This window comes from Sus scrofa, chromosome 6 (assembly GCF_054392235.1).
Source record: "Sus scrofa isolate SSC_HxYL_T2T_F1_AM1 chromosome 6, Sscrofa_HxYL_maternal_Yorkshire_Landrace_v2.0, whole genome shotgun sequence".
Classification (NCBI taxonomy): Eukaryota; Metazoa; Chordata; class Mammalia; order Artiodactyla; family Suidae; genus Sus; species Sus scrofa.
The window spans coordinates 112,484,400-112,509,076 of record NC_139388.1 but is presented as its reverse complement, the minus strand read 5'-3'; the positions used below and the strand labels follow the sequence as shown (position 1 = coordinate 112,509,076).

Genomic DNA, 24,677 nt, shown 5'->3' with positions numbered 1-24,677 from the left:
CTCTCTCTCTAACCTTAGTCTCTCCAGCCATTGTTGCTTCAGCAGCTCTCTGTGATATTCAGGGATGCTCTTTCTCTAATTCATCCCACCTGAAAACCGAATACCCTTCTCTAATTTAGAGGCTTTCCCTAACTTGCCTTACTCTTTTTCCAGGGATTGCTGACTTGGGTTTGTTAGGCTGTTACCTGGATCACTGAAAATCCATATCACCCTTATTTTAAGTCTGCTTTTTTCTCTCAAATAGCTTATCAAAATAGATCAATGGTCTATATGGTCAAGCCACTCAAGATTGCTGTTCTCTTGCTCTTTGTACATCCAGTGCTTGAACAGCCCCTGCTTCACTTACATCTTTCTCACATGAGTGTGCTTGCTCCCTCATGGCTAGAACGGCTCTACCTGCCAGTTTTTTAAAGAAAAACATCTGCCCTTTTGAGGGTTGTTACTGCCCCAACTGCTAGTTTCCCTGGTAACTGATGAGCCACCAGGTCAATTCCACCTATAAATGGTAATCTCCTCCCCTAAGTAGTGAAGATTGCTGCTGTCGCCTATCCACCCACCCAACTACCCGCCCACCCACTCACCCCGTGGGGGTGTGTGTGTTTCTCTAGGTTCTTTTTGGACATGTAAGATTTTCCTGTCCAATCAGTCAGTAATGTCTTTGTTGTTGTTTCCAGGCTCTTTTTGTTAGTTTTGGGGCTGGGCAACTACAAGGCTTGTAGGCCTGTGGGGTACAACCTAACTGTTGGTGACCCAGCCAGGAGGGAGGCAGAGGAAACTCCCAGGAGCCCCGAGATGTTGGGAAATAAGGATGGGGAATGGAATGTTGCGGGAGAAATCCTGAGGTGCCTGTGTACCAGCATGTAGGGCCCTGTGGCAGCTGATTGCCATGAGAGATGCCTTTCTCATGTTCTATTGATGACATCCTGTTAACCTCAGAGTATCTTTTCACTTTAAAAGTAGCAGCCCTGTGCTTGTGGCTCTTCTGACTGCAGAGTGATGGCTGGTGAATACAGACAGAATGCATGGGCCTGGATTATCTATCAAATGCTTGGGTGTTACTGGTTGGGTAAGAAAAGCATGCTCCTGACCCACCACTCCTGAACAATTAAAGAGATAGGCTTTAGGGATATTAACTCAGCGGCAGGCTTGTGAATTGGATGTGCCCAGTTATCCAGAAGGGTTTGACTGGGGCCTGCGATAGCAGCAAAGTAATGAGTACTCTTGGGCTTCTGGTCCCAGCTATGGAAGGGGGCAGAGTAATAATATAGTGTGATGGAACAACAGCTCTTTGCTGTCCACAAGGCATTGCAACAGGTGGAAGACATTACAAAATGCCTACCTGAGTTGTCAAGCAACTCACAATCCCCGCATCTGGGGTGTAGAACAGCTGTGCATGACATAAGCCTCCCACTCTCCCCATGGACATCGATAGTGACCGAGGAACCTACTTTACTGGCCCTGAAGTTCAGGAATGGGCTGATTAAAAATACATTGGTATATCCCTACTGCCCCACTGCTGCTGGGCTATGAATGGACTGCTTAAATAACAGTTGAGACAGAAAACTGTTCTCTCTCTCAGCATGTAACATATCCCAGGAGCAACTGTCACTATGTCAACCCAGAAGCATGGAGTCAGCGCAATTGGAGTTCACCTGTTGACCACTGAAGGACCATTGCCAGCTATTGGTCAGGACAATAACTTTTGCCTTTGCCACAGGATCTACCCCCGGGGGATACATTATAAAATGGCCCTGGGACCAGCAGGTAAGTCCCTGGCGGTGGGCATTTGCTGCCCTTAGGGAATAGGAGTATTAAGGGACTTATAGATTTCATCTGTGTAATACTCAGTCCCACCTAAACCTTCTAAAGTAATCCAGGCCCCCTACCAGAGAAAGGTACCATTGTATTAACCTGTGGTCGGTTATACTATCTCTCCAGCATCCGGCCTCAGCTGTAAGGACTGATGGTGAACCAGGGGTATGTACGCAGGCCAGGACATGGCCACAGGGGTGGTATTATCTCAGAATGCTCTTCTTGCATTTTGCTTAATGGTCATGATCTTCTCTGTATTGTGCTTGTTCCACATTTTATATTTCGTCCCTAGTCTGAGTGGACTGGATAACAGTGGTGGCCATAGGAGTTTGATTGCTGGGATTACAGCGAGATGCCACTGTGCCTCTGGGGTTCCATGAAAGTTTGACCTGATGAGCACCTCCAGTTTGCCCACCTCTTGGACTTCTGATACTCTTTAGCTGCTGTTGTCTCTATTGCATTTGTGGTATTTGGTTGTGGGGCACCACTACATATATAACCCCGGGGATGTCATGGAAGAGTGTGGACCAAAAAAGGGGTTGTGCAGGGTATGTGGGATGAAGGGTATGGTCGGGTCACTCAAGATGGCTGTTGTCTTGCTCTTTGTACATCCCCTGCTTCCCTTACACCCTACTCACACAAATGTGCTTGTCCTCTGACTCTGCTAGTGATTGTTTTAGTCTTGAGGCAAGAACAGCTTCACCTGCTAGTTTATTAAAGGAAAACATCTGCCCTCCTGATGGTTGTTAACCTGAGGGGCTGTGAGGGACCTGCCCCAGTTACTAGTTCCCCTGGTAACAGATGAGCCGACCTGAGGTCAATTCCCCCTATAAATGGTAGCCTCCTCCCCTAAGTAGCTAGGATTGCTGCCATGGCTGTCATCTGTCCTACACAGTACCGGTGGCCCTTTGTTTTGGACTAGAATTTTGTGTAGGATTCTCTGATAGAACTGTATCTGCCTCCGCCTCTGGGTTCTTCCTTCAGTCTAGAGCCTGGGCAACTTACAAGGCTTGAAAGGCCTGCAGGGTGCAGCCCAGCACGGTCTAAGATTGATCTGGGTTTCATCTCATTAGTTCCTGCCAACCTTTGGAAATGTTAAAGGACACTAAAGGGCCCAGAGTTGGTACAGATGAATGATTATCTGCATGAATAGATAAATAGAAGGGTAAATACAAAAGAAAAATCTTTCAGGTAAATCTTCAACTGGATAATGGGCACCCTTGAATTTGAGTAGAACATAATGTACATGAAGGACATGCCTTAGAAAGGTACTCTAGGCCAATTGTTACTGCCCTGGACATTAGTCTGGCTTGTGATTTAATAAACTGCTTTTGTTGGGCAAATGTCCACTGTGTCATTGTTGCTGCATTCTTTAGTATGTAAAAGTTCACTTTAGAATTACAGATGTGAATTTATTCCTACATAAGAGTTTTACAATTACAAATGATGAATGGGAACAAGAGTCTCTTCCTATTTCCAGTGGGAGCTGTCGTCCAATTGATTCTTCCTTTGCTATGTTCCTTGTTAGTCCTGTGTTGGTTATCTGCTCACTGAGGAGAAACTGTCATATTCCTCTTCGTGTCTTCCCTCAGCTGCCACAGTTCTGGTATGTAATAGTCATCAAGTGGCCACTTCAGTTTCTTCTTTCGCATTACTACTGCCACTATCTTGGCCCAGATATTTTGCATATTGAGGTTCCCAGGCTAAGGACTGAATCCAAGCTGCAGCTGCAACATATGTCACAGCTGCAGCAATACGAGATCCTTAACTCACTGCACTTGGCCAGTGATCAAACCTATGCCTCCTGAGAGACCCAAGCAGCAGCAGATTCTAATCCACTGTGCCACACACAGCAGGAGCTCCTTGGCCCAGATATTCTTGGAATGTCTTGGAATATTACTAAACTTGTAATATTTACATGCTTGGAATATTACTAAACTTTAATGCACACCTGGTTCTGTTGACTGCCCCTTGCCCCCCAACCCAAAAAATTCGATTTATGTATATGGCTGCTTGATGATTTATAAATTAATGCATTACTACACAACCAAGTATTTTTCGTCAGGAGATGCTTGAAAGCATAAACATGTTGCTATTAGTTTTCCCTTTTGTCTTAAGCAGTTTTTCTTAGATTTGCCTCATACTAATAATCTGGGAACTTGAAATGCTTAGGCTACAACTGAATCAAAATTCCTACAAGAGGAGCCCAAGAATCTTTATTTATCATACATTTGGGTGACTTTTATGATTAGGTACTTGTGGTTCTTGGACCACAGCATTGGCATCACCTGGGAACATGTGAAGAATGTAAATTTTTGCCCCTTCCCACTTTGGAGCCCAGCAATCTGATTTCATAAATCCTCCAGGTGATTTTTTTTTTTTTTTTTTGCGATTTCTTGGGCCATTCCCACGGCATATTCAGGTCCTAGTTTCCACTTATTCTCCAAAAATAGCTCTCTTGTGGCCTCTGCTGTTGATAGCAGACAACTGCTTCACTGATTCCTTAAGTGCATGCTAATGAATTCAAGGATGCTGCACTTTTCTAAGGAACCATTCTAATAGCATCAACTCAACAAAGAGAAAGGTTTGGGGATGTCTCAAAACTGCTAGGCTTGCCAGGATTAGACAGCTGAATGGTGAAATTCTAAATTCTATTGTAAATGCTTATTTCTGAAGTGGCACATTTCAAAATTAAACTCATGCTTATTAACATGTCAGGAATAACTGATTAAGATTCTCAGGTGTGTTCTTTAAAAAGAAAAAAAAAACTTTGCCCTTTTGGAAAAAAGTTTGTCAAATTTTGCCTGATTCTGATTTGCTGTATTTGTATTACACTTGGTAAAGATAAAGTGCTTGATAAATATTAAGTAAATGTACTAGTGTTACTTGGTTTGTATAGCACTGTTCGTTTTTTGGGAATGAAATCATGAATTAAAGACAATCTGGGGAAGAATCTCTGCAGTCTTTTTTTTTTTTTTTTTTTTTTGTCTTTTTGCTATTTCTTGGGCCGCTCCCGCAGCATATGGAGGTTCCCACGCTAGGGGTCGAATCGGAGCTGTAGCCACCGGCCTACGCCAGAGCCACAGCAACGCGGGGTCCGAGCCGCGTCTGCAACCTACACCACAGCTCACGGCAACGCTGGATCGTTAACCCACTGAGCAAGGGCAGGGACCGAACCCACAACCTCAAGGTTCCTAGTCGGATTCGTTAACCACTGCGCCACGACGGGAACTCCTCTGCAGTCTTTCAGAGTTGTTTTAGAGGGCCTAGGAATGCTCCCTATAGTTTTTACTTCCCAGCCCCACTCCCCGCCCCTCGGCCTTTTTGGCCACCCGGAAGCATATGATGTTCCAGGGCCAGAGATCAGAACTGAGTCACAGGGCCCACAGCTGGGCCCTTTTACCCACTGTGCTGGTTTGGGGATTGAACCTGTGTCCTGGCACTGCAGAGACACTGCCGATCCCCTTGTGCCACAGCAGAAACTCCTGAGTTTTTAAATATGTGCTTGATGTAATTTAAACTGAGTTACTAAATACATTAAGCCTACTAACATTTGCTTTTCCAGTTGGCCTTTGAGAAATTTTCCAGTATATGAAAGGTGTTAGGGAATATTTTTCTGCTTCATTTGTTTTTAAGGTATCATATCCTCTGTATATTTATTTGGGTATCCATGATTAAATCATTCAAACTGCTGCCTCTGACAACCTTAGGTTTTCAGTGGTTTAATGAGAATGCCTGTTAAAGGCAAGAAAGGTGTTAATCCTATGTTAAGTGCTGACAGAGGTTCTGCATGCTTTCAAAGTTTAAATCACAGGTCTTCAACTTCAGAAAGCTGACAGGCAACCTGAAACTCTCTAGAACTCTAATTTCATCTGTAATTAGAGGTAGAGGTAGCCAAGTGACAATTCTGCCCATTGAAATAGGGAAAGATACTGGGAAGGGCCTTCTGAAAAAATTTTTAAAGAGGGACAAATGATACGTGCTTTTTTTTTTCCCCCGTTATTCCTGCCTAGAACATGGACATGATGCTAGAGGTGGCACAACTTTTAAATAGCCACAAGGATGATGATCACATACAAAGTATGAAAGAGCTAAAAGAAATCTGTGTCCATGGGGACCTGGACTGCTGACCTCCAGGCTTAAAGTGAGAAAGATAAAACTAGTCATTTGTTGTTTAATCTGTTTTTTTGGATTTATCTTTTGCAGCTTAATGTTAAGCTGATACATAAATTGACAAGATTATATGAAGATTAAAGAGAAAACTCTATGTGAAGAGTGTAACATGGTTCCTGGCATACAGTAAGTGACCAATGAAGTGGTGCTATCATTTGAGGGAGATTAGCTGACCGCCAGCAGAAAACAAGAATCAAATAAAGGATAAACAATTTGGAGAGGAAAGAAAAGTGCTGAATTGAAGTTATGATAGGGCTGTTGGAAAAAAAATTTTTGAGACTTACATTCAGAACCAATTTACAAAGAGGGCCTGACATATAATAGGTATAAATATAAGTGATTTCTTTTCCAATCCTCTGTGAAAACATAAACCTGATGTCATTTATCCACATGAGAAACTTATTCAATGAGGAAGACGAGACTAAAAGATTTTTAAAAACTCAGAAGGAAAGATTATATCTGTAAGGTTATTTAGATTTTAGTGAGGTATTCCACTCAGTGTATTAATATACTCCTTATATAATACTGTCAAGATATGGATGAAGGGAGTACACAAGACACTGATAAACAAAATGACACTAAAAAAGTGACACAAATGTGGTCGCTCATCTTGATGACTCAGATGCTAAGCCCCAGAGGAGCAGAAAGTTGCTAAATAGGGAATTCTATTTTGCTGCCATACTGGAAGTTCATAACATTAGTCAATTCAGAGAAACAATATAATAACTGAACTTGAACACATGGATAGAGAAGAACTCAACCAATTCAGCTTGAAATCTTGCACCAGGAAAAATATGAAAAAGAAAACATGTGAAGAGCTGGAATAATGTGAAAAGCTGGAATATAATCAGGTGGTGTTAATTTATAGCACATAACAAAGGAAAGAAAGTTATTTGTAGCCACTTAGAAAGGAATTCATTACAGAATAGTACCTCATTTCAAGTCTGTGAAAGGGAGAAGCTAGAAAGTGAAAAAGTCTATTAAAATTTAGCTTCACCCTCCCTTCCCGCCCAGCGTATGTTCCCAGGCCAGGGATCAGATCAAGACACAGCTGTGACCTAAGAAGCAGCTGCAGCAACACCAGATCCTTTAACCCATTGTGCTGGGCTGGGGAGTGAACCTGTGTCCTGGAGATGCAAAGACATTGCCGATCAAAAAAAGACTTAAATGCCAGATATTGTAATGACTTACATAAAAACAAGAGAATAAAAATCTGTAATGATTAACACAAAGTCACTGCTGAATATGAATGCCAAGGGAAGAAGCATTAAAAGACCTGAAAAGGCAACAAATCAGACTACAACTCTCTTATTTTCAAAACTGTAATTGCATATTACCAAATAAAGTAATAAACGACTCTTAAGTTAGAGTGCAAAAATGAAAGCACCTTATTTTAAAGGTGCAAAAGCAAGGAAATACAACATGAGTTTATCCACATTTTAAATAGTTGGCTGTGTGGTGGACGCCATTTAAAAACATTTTCAATAGAAAAATGATTTATAAATCAGTTTACAAAAGATCAAAAAAATCAATGTTTAATCCCAACTTTAAATAACTAAAAAGAAAACTGCCCTCCCTCCTCTGCTTCAGTATTCATGTCTTCTGCTCTTTGCCTTTCGGAGAAAATATCGCATTGTAAGGCTGCCGTCTTTTTGGACGAGGACAAGGATCAAGATCTTCCTTAATGTAACCTTAAAAATAAATCACAAATTTAGAAAACTATATTTGTGACGTGATCTTTTCAGCACATATCCAGTAAACATCGGTCTCATTTAATGCCTTCTAAACTTTACATGATTCTATTATTAGTTGGTTGTGCCAATGCATGATTTTCCTCATTTATACTAAAAAATCAATAGCAAACATTTATTAAATGTGCTTATATACATTATCTAGTATAACTCTCCTATTCCTCTGCAGTAGCTTCTATTATGCCTATTTCACAGCTGGGCTAATGGAGACTGAGGGAGGTTATATGAGTTTCCAAAGCTAGGAAATAGAGCTGGGGCCCTGCCCGAGCAAGATCTAACTCCAGAATCAGACCTCTTAAGTACTTTGCTCTTCTGCCTCTCTCTGGTTGCAAATGTGGACAAATGGCTAATCATGAACTTTTTACCATTATGATAAATTCAGGTGCTTATCAAAAAGACTTTCTGGAGTTCCCGTCGTGGCGCAGTGGTTAACGAATCCGACTAGGAACCATGAGGTTGCGGGTTCGGTCCCTGCCCTTGCTCAGTGGGTTAACGATCCGGCGTTGCCGTGAGCTGTGGTGTAGGCTGCAGACGCGGCTCGGATCCCGCATTGCTGTGGCTCTGGCGTAGGCCGGTGGCTACAGCTCCGATTCAACCCCTAGCCTGGGAACCTCCATATGCCACGGGAGCGGCCCAAGAAATAGCAACAACAACAACAACAAAAAAAGACAAAAAAAAAAAAAAAAAAAAAAGACTTTCTGCAGTAGCTATTTGATGAGATGACATGTCCCTGTACTCTTCAGACTGTATGGTTCTCCTGAGGTGTCTCAAATCATGTAGTTTTCAGGGGAAGACTGTGCTCTCTTATATCCCCTAGGCCATGCTGGGGGTGCCAACACAGGACAATCCAGACTGCCTAATTGTTTCTGATGACCAGGAATAGACATCACATCCAAGAAGAGAAAACAGGAAGCATGGTAATAGCTGTAAGAGACTTTGTATCTTTTGGAAAAACTATTAACACTAAATATCTGGAGCTTTAAAGCTGCACACGTTCTCAGATTACATGAAATGTAAGTACTATATTCGAAGGAGCTAGTTGCATGTTAAGTCTTCCTTTTTACTCAAATATGATTTATAAATAACCAGCACTCTGGATAAGTGAGGTTTTGACATCTAAAGTTCAGAGTAGTCACTTTAGAAAAAATTAAAATGCTTTTCAACAATATTAACTTCGGCAACTTTTGTAAAGTTATTAAAAGTCATTTTGATAGGATAAAAAAATTACTTTCTGAAATTTGAACGATAAACCAAGATAATGCATACACAATCCCACTGGAGTGCTTATAAACAATATGATTCCAATGAAATTATTTGAAGAGGTTAAGTCTTTTATCTTTAGGATATTGTATTTGTCACAAAACTGGCACCCAACCTACAGAGAATCATGGAGAAAAAGTTTAATGTTTAGACTTGGGTATATACAGTATTAATTTTTTTTTTTTCAAAATGTTATAATCTCTTACCTCTTTCCATACAAGTCTGAGTGGAAGGAAAACCAACTTCCCAGAAATTCTCTGGTGTGCTGGGTGGAATGTAGCGAAATCGGTGTCTTGAGCAAGAAGCCAACTTCTTTTCTCTCTCTTCTGCTGGGAAATCTGCATAATACTGATAATAAAACTGGTAAGATTGCCACTCAGTAATAATGAATGCAGTGTCACTGATTATAAACTAGAAACTAAGAAAACTATTAAAGTATTCAGCATGCTAATATGGAAACTGAATTCTCACTGATAATGTTAGTAATTAATACTATCTGTAATTACTATTTGTAAATTACTGACAATAATTGGTGTGGGTCTGTGAAATGTTTGCTCCACATATGAGAAGGGAGCTTGTATCACCATGTAAACCAGGATACTGCTTCCTTTATCAATAAAATCTCACAATGAAAAAAAAAAAAAAGCTGGGAGTTCCTGTCATGGCTCAGTGGTTAACGAATCTGACTAGGAACCATGACGTTTCGGGTTCGATCCCTGGCCTTGCTTAGTGGGTTAAGGATCCGGCGTTGCTGTGAGCTGTGGTGTAGGTTGCAGACAAGGCTCGGATCCTGCATTGCTGTGGCTCTGGCGAAGGCGATTCAACCCCTAGCCTGGGAGCCTCCATATGCTGTGGGAGCGGCCCAAGTAATGGCAAAAAGACAAACAAAAAAAGGCCAAAAAAAAAAAAAAAGCCAGTTGAACTTTACAGTGTGCTTAGTGGTACAACTGATTTATATACTGGTGCAAACTCTCCATCTTTCTCATTCCAGCAACAAAAATGCTGAGGCCTGCACTCTGAATAGCATGTTTCTCAAATGTTATTTGGATATAACATGTGTTTTGAAGTAATTTTCCTATCACTATAATCATTTAAAATAAAAGTTTAGCCTTGAATGTTGTCGGCTTCATGACTTCCCCTTTAAACTATATTTTTCAACCACGATCAAAGGCATATTATTTTTTGCAACTGTGATCATAACTGAATTTCATGCAAAGAGAAAACTTCTATGTGAAAATTATACAGGTCTTTAAGCAAGCTCTAGATCTAAAGAAAACAAAGCAGTACAGTTTAATAGAACAGATGACAGGATCGCATAATCCCGCTAATTCCATTTTACACTTGAGAAACTGAAAATCAAAGTGATAAATTTACCAAAGTTATCACCTAGTGAAAGTGGTAGACTCAGGACTAGAATTTTTTTAAAGTAAAGTTTTTCAAAATATTTCTTTTAGTGGGTTAAGGATCCGGCATTGCCATGAGCTGTGGAGTAGGTTGCAGATGCGGCTTGGATCCCGTGTTGCTGTGGCTCTGGTGTAGGCTGGCGGCTACAGCTCCCATTAGACCCCTAGGCTGGGAACCTCCATATGCTGAGGGAGCAGCCCAAGAAATGGCAAAAAAAAAAAGAAAGAAAAATTTCTTTTATGTAGGTTAAAGGTTTTAGAGTAATATCTCTAAAACTTTGTTTTTCCTGGTATCTTTTTCTTCATTCCCACTGCCATGAATATTAGCATTTGTCACCTTAGCCTGGGAACTGGGATTGGATGCCTTTAGAGAACCATGGTTACCAATCAATACTGGAGAAACAGTGCCACCAAATTACAACATATTTGAAAAGAACATTAAATGTAGCTGTAACACAGCAATCAAATGGGAGAGTACTGAAGATAAAGTTAGAGAGGAAGTGGAGTGTGAGCTTATTGTCCTTCATAAGGACTTTGACTCCATTTCTTACTAAGAAAGGAAGCCATTTAAGGATTTTGGACAGAAGAATGACATGATTTAACTTTTCTTCCAAAAAGATCATTTGGAAAAAGAGACTATTATTGTGTTGAAAGTACAATCAATGGAGTTCCTGTTGTGGCTCAGTGGTTAACAAATCTGACTAGGAACCATGAGGTTGCGGGTTCCATCCCTGGCCTTGCTCAGTGAGTTAAGGATCCGGCATTGCCGTGAACTGTGGTGTAGGTTGCAGACTCAGCTCAGATCCCGCGTTGCTGTGGCTGTGGTGTAGGCTGGCAGCTACAGCTCCAATTCAACCCCTAGCCTGGGAACCTCTATATGCCGCAGGAGCAGTCCAAGAAATGGCAAAAAGACAAAAAAGACCAAAAAAAAAAAAAAAAGTAAGTACAATCAATGGGATTTGCTGACCGATATGTTTTTAACATAAAAAAAAAAAAAAAAAGAGGACAACTACAAAATCTCTGGTTTAAACAACTAGAAGAATGGATATAGAAGGCTCAGAGGAAAGGTTCGAGAATTGGAGGTAGAAACTTTGCTTTTAGACATGTGAAATTTGAGATGACTATTACACATCCACATGTACTGCATATTCTACATGTGGACTAGGCAATGGAAAAATTTTAGGGTAAGCATATAGGCAATATTTAAATTTAGATACATGGGGCTGGCACTTTCACTCCTAGTCATGAGGGAGTTACAGGGAACAGATTTACCCTCTACCTTAAAAAACCAAAAAAAAAAAAAAAAAAAGAAATAAAATGTATGAAATAGTGTTTTTAGAGATTGGGTAACAGCGCAAAAATGATTCCTGAGAGAAGGAAAGCAAATTAAGTCTCTAAAAAAAGCAAAAGAGCTTTTTTTTTTCTAATTGTACCAATTTCAGTTATAATTAAAATCTGGAAGTTTACTTAGAACAGACCATATTCCTTAGTTAAGAAATCATGATACATTTGATTTGTGTTACAAAAACTCATGATTCAGATTTTGCTTGTTATACCAAACTGCTTTTCAAAATACTGATCTCAAGTTACACTCCCACTCTTAAGAGAATGAGAGCCTATTTCTCACCAAATGCTTACCTGCTCTGTAATCTATTCTCACCTAACTTCAATGTGCTTTGTTATCAAATTTTCTGGCCATAGTTAATGAAAAAATTAAAAGGGGGAAGTACACTGATAGAAACAGGCATCCAACAGCTAAAGGACAGCAAGGGAAGAAATAAAAACAACATGTTTCAAGAAAACACAGAACCTGCCTGGACTATTTAGGACAATCAGAATATCCTTAAGTGGATACAGTCTAGAACACCCAATGTAAACTAATATCTGTGTAAACTAATATCTGTGTTCTAAGGATGAAGTAGAGCCTATTCATATTTTGTTTGGAAAGGAAAATTTGGGGGAAAAAAAGAGCTTATGGTTGTACCAGTTGTTTAGAAAAAAACAATTATGAGTATTATCTCATTTCCTGAATGTTGCTGGTAAAGTAAAAAAACAATTACAGCAAAATATGATAAAAATAAGTAAAAAATATTATAGGAAAGTTTCTGATTGAAATATAATAATTTCCCCACAATAGTATGTTATAAAAGCCTCTGCTGAAACAATAGAAGGGGAAAAAGTTTAAAGAAATACGCATAAAAATACAAAAGATGAATGGCACAAATGTCGTAAGCTAGAAATAAGAACTAGTGCTTAGGCTCCAGATTCATTGAAAGAGAATCTAGGAAAAATTGAGGGCTTTCATTTTCATCTATTTATCTCTCTTACATCCCAGCTAATATGTACACTCTTATGTATTCGTTCTGTTATTCCTGGCTCAAACTTGCTTCTAGATACAAATATTTTTATGATTTGTGTTTTTTGTTTTTTGTTGTATTTATGTTTTTTTTTTTTTTTTTTTTTTTTTTTTTTGTCTTTTTGTCTTTTTGTTGTTGTTGTTGTTGTTGCTATTTCTTGGGCCGCTCCCGCGGCATATGGAGGTTCCCAGGCTAGGGGTCCAATCGGAGCTGTAGCCACTGGCCTACGCCAGAGCCACAGCAACGCGGGATCCGAGCCGCGTCTGCAACCTACACCACAGCTCACGGCAATGCCGGATCGTTAACCCACTGAGCAAGGGCAGGGACCGAACCCGCAACCTCATGGTTCCTAGTCGGATTCGTTAACCACTGCGCCACGACGGGAACTCCCTGTATTTATGTTTTTTAAATCATGTATGTATGATCTATAAAGCCATACTTTAAAAAACCAAAAGGATAGTATTTACATTGGTACTTACAATTTCACATTCCTTACATGTGTGTCCAAGCAATTTTCTTCTCTCTTCTTTTTTCCGAACCACCTCAATATGAGGAAAATTTTGTAAGCTGGTCTCTCTGGGGGAAAAACGAATTACATTATCTATTACTATAAAGACCTTTGGTTTAGGTTTTAAATTAGCAAAGGTGAGCATCCAGATAAATAATCCCAAAACATTCATTCATTTTATTTGAACTGCTTCCTCAGTACATGAGAAAAGCAAGTATTTTTTTCATTCCCTCTTCACTAAAATATTAATCAGGTATTTATATGGATATTTTTCTTTAACTGAAAAAGACGACTATTCTTATTTTCACCTCTGGATGGTTGAAAATAATTAGGTTGGGAGGTAAAATATAAAATAACCTAATTAAAAAGAAACACTGTTATTATTAACATCGGGAATTGGTCTTCTACAACAACTGAGAGAGAATACTGCCTCTGTTAACTCAGTTTCTAGTACTAAGAACCTATCTATCAGGGCTAACCTATCTTCCCCAAAGAACAGATTCATTTGTTTGTACGTCACTTGCTATTTTCTCCAAAAATTTCTTTTGCTGCTTCTGTCCATCTTAAATTCTTCAAAATATTAAGAACTATTACCATTTGTGCTTGTCCTTAAATGGATCAGATCCTATTGTGAATCACTGGAAATCTAGGAAAGGTCAAAACTACTGTGGTACGGAATGGTGAGGTATGCAGGACTTTGATAAGAAAAAGCAGTCAGGAAGCATGGAACATTTCTTTATTAATACATCCTGCTTTAAAAAGCCCAATTACTCTAAACTTACAAGATAGTAAATGAAGACTTACATGACATCACATATATTTGTTTATAACAGAAACATGCCCAAACTATTCTTTATTTATTTATTTTAATCTTTAAGGGCCGCACCTGTGGCATATGGAAGTTCCCTGCCTAGGGTTTGAATCTGAGCCAGCTGCTGGCCTACACCACATCCACAGCAATGCAAGATCTGAGCCACATCTGTGACTTACACCTATAGCTCATGGCAATGCTGGATCCTTAACCCACTGAACAAGGCCAGGGATGATCAAATCTACGTCCTTATGGATACTAGCTGGGTTCGTTACTGCTGAGCCACAATGGGAACTCCCCAAAACTAATTTTTAAAATGACTTGTGGGTAACACATCTACTCCTTTTTTGATCACATGTACCTCTAGTTGGCAAGCACTTCTTTTCAAAAGAAAGTTTTAACTGCTCTATTTCAAAATACATTGTAAGTTCTTTTTGTGCTTAAAACTAAGAACTCTCAATTCTGGAGTAACTGGTGGAATTAAAAAAGGAAGACTAAGAAACAACATAAAACAATATTGCCATGATTGTATATTCTTTCAAATAGTTTATGAATCTGAAATTTATATAGAATAGAATTTAGCCATACCCTTTCCTCTGAATCTTACCTATTCACTTTCTGTAGTGTACAGGTGCAGCAGGGAATCCAATTAATAGCCTAACAGCTGCAGTAGACATCAAGCATCACCTCAATGTTCTCGAAGAGTCTTGCCCCAACACCACACAACCTATCTTCCCAGGGTTTGCTAGTAACTCTGTACCATCTCTACATCTTTACACACCCCCTGCATCTCCAGCTATGTAATGGTTTCAGAATAAATAAAACTATATTTTTTGTTAAAGTTAGTGAACCTCTACTATGAAGCATTTGACATGACAGTTCTTGCTCTGCAGTCTTCTAAGAATCTATTCCAAAGCTGCACAAGCAGAAATTTGGAGAGAGAATGCACAGGGCTATTCACTGCAGCACTATACATGGTAGCATAACTATAAAAAACCCAAATGCCCACCACTAGAGAATAAGCTATGGTACAATGAAATGCTATGAAATTAAAAAAAAAAAAAATGAAGAATATCACTGCATACTACTAGGAATGATTTCCAGGACAAATAGTTAAATGAAAAATCAAAGTAGGAGTTCCTGTCGTGGACCAGTGGAAACGAATCCAACCAGGAACCATGAGGTTGTGGGTTTGATCCCTGGCCTTGCTGCTCAGTGGGTTAAGGATCCAGCATTGCCGTGGGCTGTGGTGTAGGTTGCAGATCTGGCGTTGCTATGGCTGTGATGTAGGCCAGCACCTACAGTTCCGATTAGACCCCTAGCCTGGGAACATCCGTATGCCGCTAGTGTGGCCCTAAAAAGACAAAAGACAAAAGACAAAAAAAAAAAAAAAAAGCAAAATAGAGAAAGGTGTATGTGTGTGTGTGTGTGTGTGTATATATATATATATATATATATATAGCATTCTACCACTTGTATAAGGGAAGAAATATCTACATCTGTATCAATATCAAGATGTATAAATAGAAATCTGCTTTTATTTTTTAAAATGGATGGGAAACCATAAACTATTTTTTTTTTTTTTTTTTTTTGGTCTTTTTGACATTTCTTGGGCCGCTCCCGCGGCATATAGAGGTTCCCAGGCTAGGGGTCCAATCGGAGCTGTAATCACTGGCCTACACCAGAGCCACAGCAACATGGGATCCGAGCCACGTCTGCAACCTACACCACAGTTCACGGCAATGCCAGATCCCCAACCCACTGAGCAAGGCCAGGGACCAAACCCGCAACCTCATGGTTCCTAGTCGGATTCGTTAACCACTGCGCCACGACGGGAACTCCCATAAACTTTAAACAAATGGTTACCTGTAGGAATAGCTAACAAAATGAAGGTGACAGGATAGAAGGTAGACTTATCTGAATATACCCTGTTTTCAGCCTCTGTTATCAGGTACATAATTTCCTTAATTGTAAAAAAAGAAAAAAACAATTTCCAAAAAAAGTAAAATAAAACAAATGTGGATACTGGGTTGGTAGCATAACTACACAGAAGATAATTATCCTAAGTGACTTGAAAGCACAGTGACTTGACTGTACATTTCTAATAGAATGTATCTTAAGGACGAAAAGACACAAAACTTAAACCATTTTCATAAATCATATTATTGGTGACAGTTTGAATTATTCTGAGACTGTTCTATAGAATCAAGTTGAATGAGGAATGATGGTGGCACTGAGAAGAGGGATTTTCATTAAGTGGGAAAGTAGATACAGATGTGACAGAGGAGGTTACAGAGAAACCCTATAGTCCTGAACTTGAATTGGAGCTATCAGTATGAACAAATGAAGTTTATTTTAAAAGAACCAAAATGAAACAAAAACTTTATTTCCAACTCTCTCCACCTAAAAAGGTCTAGAAACATGGCTGACTGCAGCAGTGAGCAACCCTAGCAGACTATGGCCTAAATACCATTCTCACTAAAAAAAACCACCTCAAACCACCAGGGCTCCTTGGAGAAATGGCAGATTCCAGCCTATGGCAGGAAGTGTACCAGACAGCCTGGAACATCTTATACCAGCAACGAGCTTTGGAAGCCGACTAGAATAGTGTGCATTCAAAGAGGCTTCCACTGGGCAAAGATGGGACAATTTGAGTATCGATAATGGCGATAACTACAATGGATGGAAACATCAAACATAACTTGAATTTGTGAATTCATGATGATATTTAAACAAGACAAACAGTTCCCTGGTGGTGTAGTGGTTAGGACAGGGCACTTTCACTGCTGTGGCCTGTGTTCAATCCTGGTCTGGGAATTCTGATCCCACATCAAGCTGCTGTACACCATGCCCCAAAAAACAAAAACAAAAACAGCAACCCCAAAAAACAACAAAAACACACAAGACACTCTAGTCACATTTGAGATGCAATGGTACTATTTCTTTGGTAAATTAGTAAACAGAGGAAAGGAATTAATCACTTATCAACAAAATAACAGCTCTTACCTATTAGAGTATCACAGGCATGAAAAATTTATCCTTTTTTTTTTCCCTGTATTTTTTTTGTTGTTGTTGTTGTTGTTGTTGTTGTTGCTGCTATTTCTTTGGCCGCTCCCGCGGCATATGGAGGTTCCCAGGCTAGGGGTTGAATCGGAGCTGTAGCCACTGGCCTACGCCAGAGCCACAGCAACGCGGGGTCCGAGCCGCATCTGCAACCTACACCACAGCTCACGGCAACGCCGGATCGTTAACCCACTGAGCAAGAGCAGGGATCGAACCCGCAACCTCATGGTTCCTAGTCGGATTCGTTAACCACTGCGCCACGATGGGAACTCCTCCCTGTATTTTTTTAAAGGCCTCACCCACAGCATATGGAAATTCCCAGCCTAGGGGTTGAATTGGAGCTGCAGCTGCTGGCCTATGCCATAGCCACTGCAACGAGGGATCTGAGCCACGTCTGTGACCTACACCACAGCTTATGAGAACACCGATCCTTAACCCAATGAGCAAGGTCAGGGATCAAACCTGAATCCCAGCTGGGGATACTAGCCGGGTTCATTATCACTGAGCCACAATAGGAACTCCAATAAAAATTTATCTTGGCATGTCAGATTTCTAAATTCCCAACAAATAAAAGTATAAGGGATAATTTTGCCTTTGGAATGACTAAATTTGCCAGTAAGTTAAAAAGAACCATAAAAAGTTTTCTGAATGAATTACTATGCCTTAATTCACTTCTAGAATGAATAGTACATGACTGAACATTATAGAATTTGTAATATTTCCATAAAAAGCAGTAACATTATGGTTTAATATCAAGATGTTTACATATTTTTAAGGTAAAAATTCTCATAAAGTAACTCTGAAGCACAACCTAGGGCTCACCACCTAAAGTCTGTAGTAAATAAAGTTACAATATTTAATCAATTTCCAGAGTTCAAATAAAGTTCACAAAATAGGATAAGAATAAAATATGTTATAATAAAGCATAGAAAAGAAAAGAACTGGCACCAATGTCCAAAAAAGGGTAGTGGTGGTAAAAAATTTCCTTATTTTAAAAATCTGTCCTTTTTTAAAAAAAAATTTTATGGCCACACCTGTGGGGGCGGTGGGGGGAGGTCTGAACCCACACCTCTTCAAGGCACCTGAGCTGCTGCAGTTGGATACTTAACCCACTGTGCCATGGTGGGAACTCCAAAAATGTGCATTTTTATACTTAAGTTTCATTTTTTGTTTTGGTATTAAACTAAATGATATGCATTCTATTTTAACCTAAGTAGCAATTTTAACAATTCAGAGATATTCTGACAAAGACAGCTCTGTTGTACTTCTAATCACATGGCTGGTATTAACCAAGGCCAACTTACCTTTCATCACCTTTAAAGTATGGCTCCACAAATGCTTTCTGTTTGACTTTATCTTGTTTATCACCATGAGCTGTAAACAAAGCAAGCATACCACAAATTCAGTGTCTAATTTAGAAATAACTAGCTTTTTTTTTTGGGGGGGGGAAGGGACATGTACCAAAACTTCTATTTTTATTGGCTTCTGTACTCTAGGTCCCTAGGCAATTTGTTTAAATTCTCTCTTTTCTTGGCATGTGGGATTGAGAGGCCAGGGATTGAATCCACACCACAGCTGTAATGGGCCATAGCAGTGTCAACACTGGATCCTCAACCTGCTGAGCCAGGAGGGAACCCCTAAATTTTCTATAATAAATTCTTTCTTTTTCATGAGCATAAGGAGAATGCTGATTATCTTACCTCGGAACTAGTGAAGAGATAAAAATCATAACTATAAAAGTATTTTAGACTTTAAAAGAACTACTCAGATGCCCATTATCATTTGGAACCAAACAACAGGAACAAGACAGGTTTTAGTCTGCATCACTTATTAGTCCTATTGAATTTTATAATGTGTCTTTAAGGTAAGATGATAACTAGGAAATAAAAAGGTTTTTTTTTCTTTTTCTTTTTGTCATTTTAGGGCCACACTCGCGTCATACGGAGGTTCCCAGGCTAGGGGTTGAATCTGAGCTGTAGCTGCCAGCCTACACCACAGCCATAGCAATTGTGGATCTGAGCTGGGTCTGCAACCTACACCACAGCTCAAGGCAATGCCAGATCCCCAACCCACTGAGCAAGGCCAGGGACTGAACCTGCATCTTCATGGATACTAGTTGGATTTGCTTCCACTGAGCCCCGATGGGAATTCCTAGGAAATAAAAAGTTTTTAAAATTTCATCAGAAAATGGTGACAAAATAAGGACTAGTGCCCATGGACCTGAGTCCCACATCATCTAGCCCTAAACAACTACATCCTATCATCTGTTCAAATAAAAATTTACTGAGCACTGTGCTAAGATCTGGACTTAAAATGTAAAACAGGAGAGACTAGGTCTCCAGTCCTCATGGAGTTTCCAGTGCAGTGAGGGAAAAAAACATTAAGTAAGCAGACAGCTGAGACTATCTGAGGAAGAACATGGAGGGAAATAACTGATGAATAAGGAGAAGTAAGACGTGAGAAGATTTAGGAGTGGGGAATGTTGTGGGTAAGGGTCCTAGATGGCAAAAAGTTTTTAAGTAAGAGGTCAGTGTGGCTGAGATTTAGTGAAGAAAGGGAGGTGTTGGAGAAGATGAGGGTCGGGGGGGTGGGCAGGTACCAGGTCATAATGGGCCCTGGAGGCCAAGAGAAGGAGTGTGAATTTTACCGTAAGTGCAGTAGGAAGCCACTGAAGATTTTTTAAAAGAATCTACCTTATTGAGGCATAAATCTTCTCCCCCATAATCAGTGATCTAATTTCTATCACCATACTTAGATATGTCTCTTTTAAAACGTCATATTAATGGGATTACATAGTATGTATTCTTTATTATCTTTTGCACTCATTTAGCTCAACAACTTTTGGAGACTAATCCATATTATTGAGCCCACTAATTCCCTTCTTTTTGTTCCATCATGAGTACAACTTATATTTATTCACCTGCTGATGGACATTTGGGTTTATTCAGTTTGAGTTCTTATAAATAGCACTGCTATGAACATTCTTGAACACATCTGCCCATGAACATGTTTCCATTTTTCTTGGGTATATACCTAGGAGTGGAACTGCTGGGTCATAGTATAGGTGTATGCTTAACTTTACAAAAAACTTGGGAGTTCCCGTCGTGGTGCAGCGGAAACAAATCCAACTAGGAACCATGAGGTCGCGGGTGTGATCCCTGGCCTTGCTCAGTGGGTTGTCATAAGCTGTGGTGTAGGTCACAGATGCTGCTCGGATCCTGTGTTGCTGTGGCTGTGGTGTAGGACGGCAGCTGTAGCTCTGATTCGATCCCTAGCCTGGGAATCTCCATATGCTGCGGGTGCAGCCCTAAAAAGCAAAAAAACCCACAAAAAACGCCTCTATTGACCAACCTCAATAAAGCTGTCAAAAATAAACCCTGCTGAACTGTTTTCTAAAGAATAATCAATTTCGTACTCTGCCAGCAAAGTATGAGAGTTCTAGCTGCTCTGATTCACCCTTGCTAATGCTAGATGTTATCAATCTTTTTACCATTTCTGTGGGTGTGAAGTGTTATATCTATCCTTCATGTCCAATAATATTGGCCATCTTTTAATGTGCTTACTGGCCATTCAAATATCTTCTTTTCCTTGAAGTATTTTTTAGCAAGAAGATAATATAGTCCAATTTAAATTTAACTTAAATCACTTTTGGTGCTGGAAAAACTGGACAGCTTGCATAAAGAATGAAATTAGAACATTCTTTAACACCATATACAGTAATAAACTCAAAATGGATTAAAGACCTAAAATGTAAGGCTGAATACTATAAAACTCCTAGAGGAAAACATAGGCAGAACACTCTGATAAACTGCAGCAACATTTTTTTAGATCCATCTCCTAGAGTAATGGAAATAAAAATAAACAAATGGGACCTAATTAAACTTAAAAGCTTCTGTACAGCAAAGGAAACCTTAAACAAAAAGACATAGAAGCAGCCTAAATGTCCATCAACTGATGAATGGATAAAAAAGATGTGGGCGGAGTTCCCGTCGTGGCGAAGTGGTTAACGAATCCGACTAAGAACCATGAGGTTGCGGGTTTGGTCCCTGCCCTTGCTCAGTGGGTTAACGATCCGGCGTTGCCGTGAGCTGTGGTGTAGGTTGCAGACGCGGCTCGGATCCCGCGTTGCTGTGTCTTTGGCATAGGCCGGTGGCTACAGCTCCGATTCAACCCCTAGCCTGGGAACCTCCATATGCCGCGGGAGCAGCCCAAGAAATAGCAACAATAACAACAACAACAAAAAGACAAAAAAGACAAAAAAAAAAAAAAAAAAAAAAAAAAAAGATGTGGGATGGAGCCACACACACACACACAGGAATATTACTCAGCCATAAAAAGAATGAAATAATGCCATCTGTAGCAACATGGATGGACCTAGAAATATACTAAGTGAAGTTAAGTCAGACAAAGACAAATATCATAGATGTTGCTTATAGTGGAATCTAAAACATGATACAAATGAACTTATTTACAAAACAGAGATTCACAGACATAGAAAACAAACTTATAGTTACCACAGGGAAGGGGGAGAGGGAAATTTGGGATTAAAATATATACACTAGCCAAATACAAAATAGATAACAAACAAGGACCTATTGTAAGAGAGGGAACTATACTTAATATCTTTTAATAGCCTACAATGGAAAAGAATCTGAAAAACAATGGATACATTTATATTCAAAAAACAGAATCACTCTGCTGTACACTGGAAATTAACACATTATAAATCAAATATATTTCAGTAAAAAAACTTAAAAAAATTAAAATCATTTTTAATTCTTTGTAGCTACTGGTCTGATATAACACCAGTTAGAGGAGTCCTGCTCTAAGACAGGTAGAGATAAAAGTGGTTTAGACTAGGGTAGTGGTTACAGAAATTAAGAGAAGTTTTATATGTTTTAGAGATAGAGCCACCAAAGTATTAGATTGGGTGTGAAGGTGAGGTTAAAAAAGAAGTCAAATATGGGAGCTCCCATTGTGGTTCAGCAGTTAGCAAACCCAACTAGGATGCAGGTTTGATCCCTGGCCTTGCTCAGTGGGTTAAGGATCTGATGTTGCCGTGAGCTGTGGTGTAGGTCACAGATGCTGCTCGGATCCCACATTGCTATGGCTGTGGTGTACGCTGGCAGCTAAAGCTCTGATTCGACCACCTAGCCTGGGAACCTCCATATGCCACCAGTGTGACCCTAATAAAAATTAAAAAAAAGTCAAATATGACTCCCACATTTCTATCTTTAGTAAGTGGGAGGACAGTATCTGAGGCTTAATGAGACCCAGAAAGGCAGAAGAAGATCAAATTTAGGTAGAAAAATAAAGATTTCTAATTGAAATTATTGATTTTAAGGTGCCTAGTCCAATCCATAGCTGGAATTAGGTCTGAGGTTCAAAAGAGAGGACCAGGCTGGGAGTAATAAATACACAGAAATATCCTCACTTGGCTTCCAGGCGGCACATACTCTCAAGTTCCTCCTATTTCACAGGCTGTAGCTCCTTCTCAGTTTCCCCAGAAGCCAGAACTTAAAATGCTTCTCTTTTCTATTTACCTTTAGTATTTGGGTGTTCTTACTCAGTGCCATGGCTTTCAGCTCTGTCTACTAACTGTTCACCTGTCCCTAAAATCATTTTTTTAAAAAAATTATGGATTTCCCCTCTAAACTTGACACATGTAAATAGCCTACAAACACCTCCACTTGAATATCTAGTTAAGTACTAACATGTCCAGAACTAAGCTTTTGATATCCTCCCTGAAACCTGCCCCTTCCTAGGAGGGAAGACTCGGTAGAAGTATGTGATATGGGGGTCAAAAAAATGAAATAAATGGACAATAAGTTCTAAATTCTATGCCTGGGTGACTGGGAAAAATAAAATCTGAAAGGTCACTTGGTAGGAAATAAATGGAACTTGCTTAGATATGGTAAGTTTAAGCTGTAGAAGAGACACAAACATAGGAATACTAAGAAATGCAGGACTGGGATTCATCAAAGAATCCAAACTAGAGCTGTAGATCTGGAGTTTTATCTTCAGAAGTAATAAAAGCATGAGAGAAAACAAATGTGAGAAAAACAGAATCTTAAAGATATTCTAGAAAACAGAAGTTGCCAGAGATCAAAAGAATAGTGCATCATCACCACAAAGGCTAAGTAAGAAGAAACTATGGGATGGTCAGTATGAAATGCAACTTAAAAAAAAGATAGAAATGAATCATATCCTATAAAAAATATATATTATTTTAAGTGAAATCAATTTGCAAAAGGCTCTTCTAGGGGAAAAAAATGAATTGAACAGCTGTCAATTTTTATTATGAAATTTGCTTGATCAAGTTTTCGCCATGGACTGAGAAAGCAAAAGTATGCTGTTATATATCTTTGGTTAAAGTTTCATCCTAAGGGCTGTCATTTTAAAAAGCACATGGAAAATATAATCAAGAGAGATTTATATTCAATGACTTGAATATTGCCATAGCAGAAGATGTACTCATTTAGGCCATTATAAGACAATCTTTGCACTAGATTAAGAATTCTGAGAGTTCCTGTTGTGAGTCAGCAGCAAGGAGCCTGACCAGTATCCACAAGGATGTGGTTTGATCCCTGGCCTTGTTCAGTGGGTTAAGGATCCGGCATTGGTGTGAGCTGTGGTGTAGGTCACAGATGTGGCTCGGATCTGACATTGCCATGGCTGTGGTATAGGCTGGCAGTTACAGCTATGATTTGACCCCTAGTCTGGGAACTTCCATACGTCTTGGGTGCAGCCCTACAAAGCAAAACAAGAACAACAACAAAACAAAAGAATTTTGACCATTTTATTCACAGTAAGAAAATGAGATATTTAGTAAGAATTTTAACTAATTTTCAATTCAGGTTATCTACCTAAGAGTTTCGCTTAAAGTACTCTTTTTTGGGGGGGGGGTCCTTTTATCCTTTTAGGGCTGCACCTGTGGCATATGGCGGTTCCCGGGCTAGGGGTCTAATCAGAGCTGTAGCCACTAGCCTATGCCAGAGCCACAGCAATGCCAGATCCGAGCTGAGTCTGTAACCTACACCACAGCTCATGGCAATGCCAGATCCTTGACCCACTGAGCGAGGCCAGGGATCGAACCCGCAACCTCATGGTTCCGAGTCAGATTCGTTTCCACTGTGCCACGATGGGAACTACAAAAGTTCTCTTCTTTTGACTGCAACCCTGCATTATAAATTACTGCTTCTAATGAAACAGATCTGAAGAAGAGTACTTTGTCTGGGAAAGTAAAGTATTCAAACAGAAAACGGGGCTGAACTTTCTGTAAAACTTTCTTCAATTACAAGAATCGATTTATTATTTAACAGATTTTTTTTCCTAAACTTTTCTTTTGCTTTTTGGGGCCGTACTTGCGGCACATGGAGGTTCCCAGGTTAGGGGTCCAGTTGGAACTATAGCCGCTGGCCTACAATACAGCCACAGCAACATCAGATCCGAGCCACATCTGCGACCTACACCACAGCTCACGGCAATGCCAGATCCTTAACCCCCTGAGCGAGCCCAGGGATCAAACCCACAACCTCA

At 39.8% G+C, this 24,677-nt stretch overlaps 2 protein-coding genes across 35 annotated transcripts in view; one reads left to right on the top strand and one right to left on the bottom strand.

Annotated features, from left to right (window-relative positions):
* The window catches only part of LOC106510679 (uncharacterized), a 99,085-nt gene extending 89,444 nt beyond the window's left edge, over positions 1-9,641 (top strand). Inside the window, exons 5-7 of the mRNA XM_084959116.1 lie at positions 1,580-3,418; positions 6,019-6,111; positions 8,554-9,641. The gene's annotated coding sequence lies outside the window, so the exon portion shown is untranslated. The remainder of the gene's footprint in view (positions 1-1,579; positions 3,419-6,018; positions 6,112-8,553) is intronic.
* RBBP8 (RB binding protein 8, endonuclease) overlaps positions 7,294-24,677 on the bottom strand; it is a 96,164-nt gene continuing 78,780 nt past the window's right edge. For 17 of the 34 annotated variants that reach the window (XM_084964360.1, XM_021097738.2, XM_084964369.1 and 14 more), the window contains 4 exons: positions 18,443-18,512; positions 13,236-13,332; positions 9,203-9,344; positions 7,294-7,676 (listed from right to left, as the gene is read on the bottom strand). In XM_084964360.1, coding sequence (XP_084820486.1) covers positions 7,579-7,676; positions 9,203-9,344; positions 13,236-13,332; positions 18,443-18,512 — 407 coding nt within the window. In that variant the 3' untranslated portion in view covers positions 7,294-7,578. Of the gene's footprint in view, positions 7,677-9,202; positions 12,841-13,134; positions 13,333-18,442; positions 18,513-24,677 lie in introns of all 34 variants that reach the window. The other 17 variants (XM_084964355.1, XM_021097735.2, XM_084964363.1 and 14 more) reach the window with 3 other exon arrangements.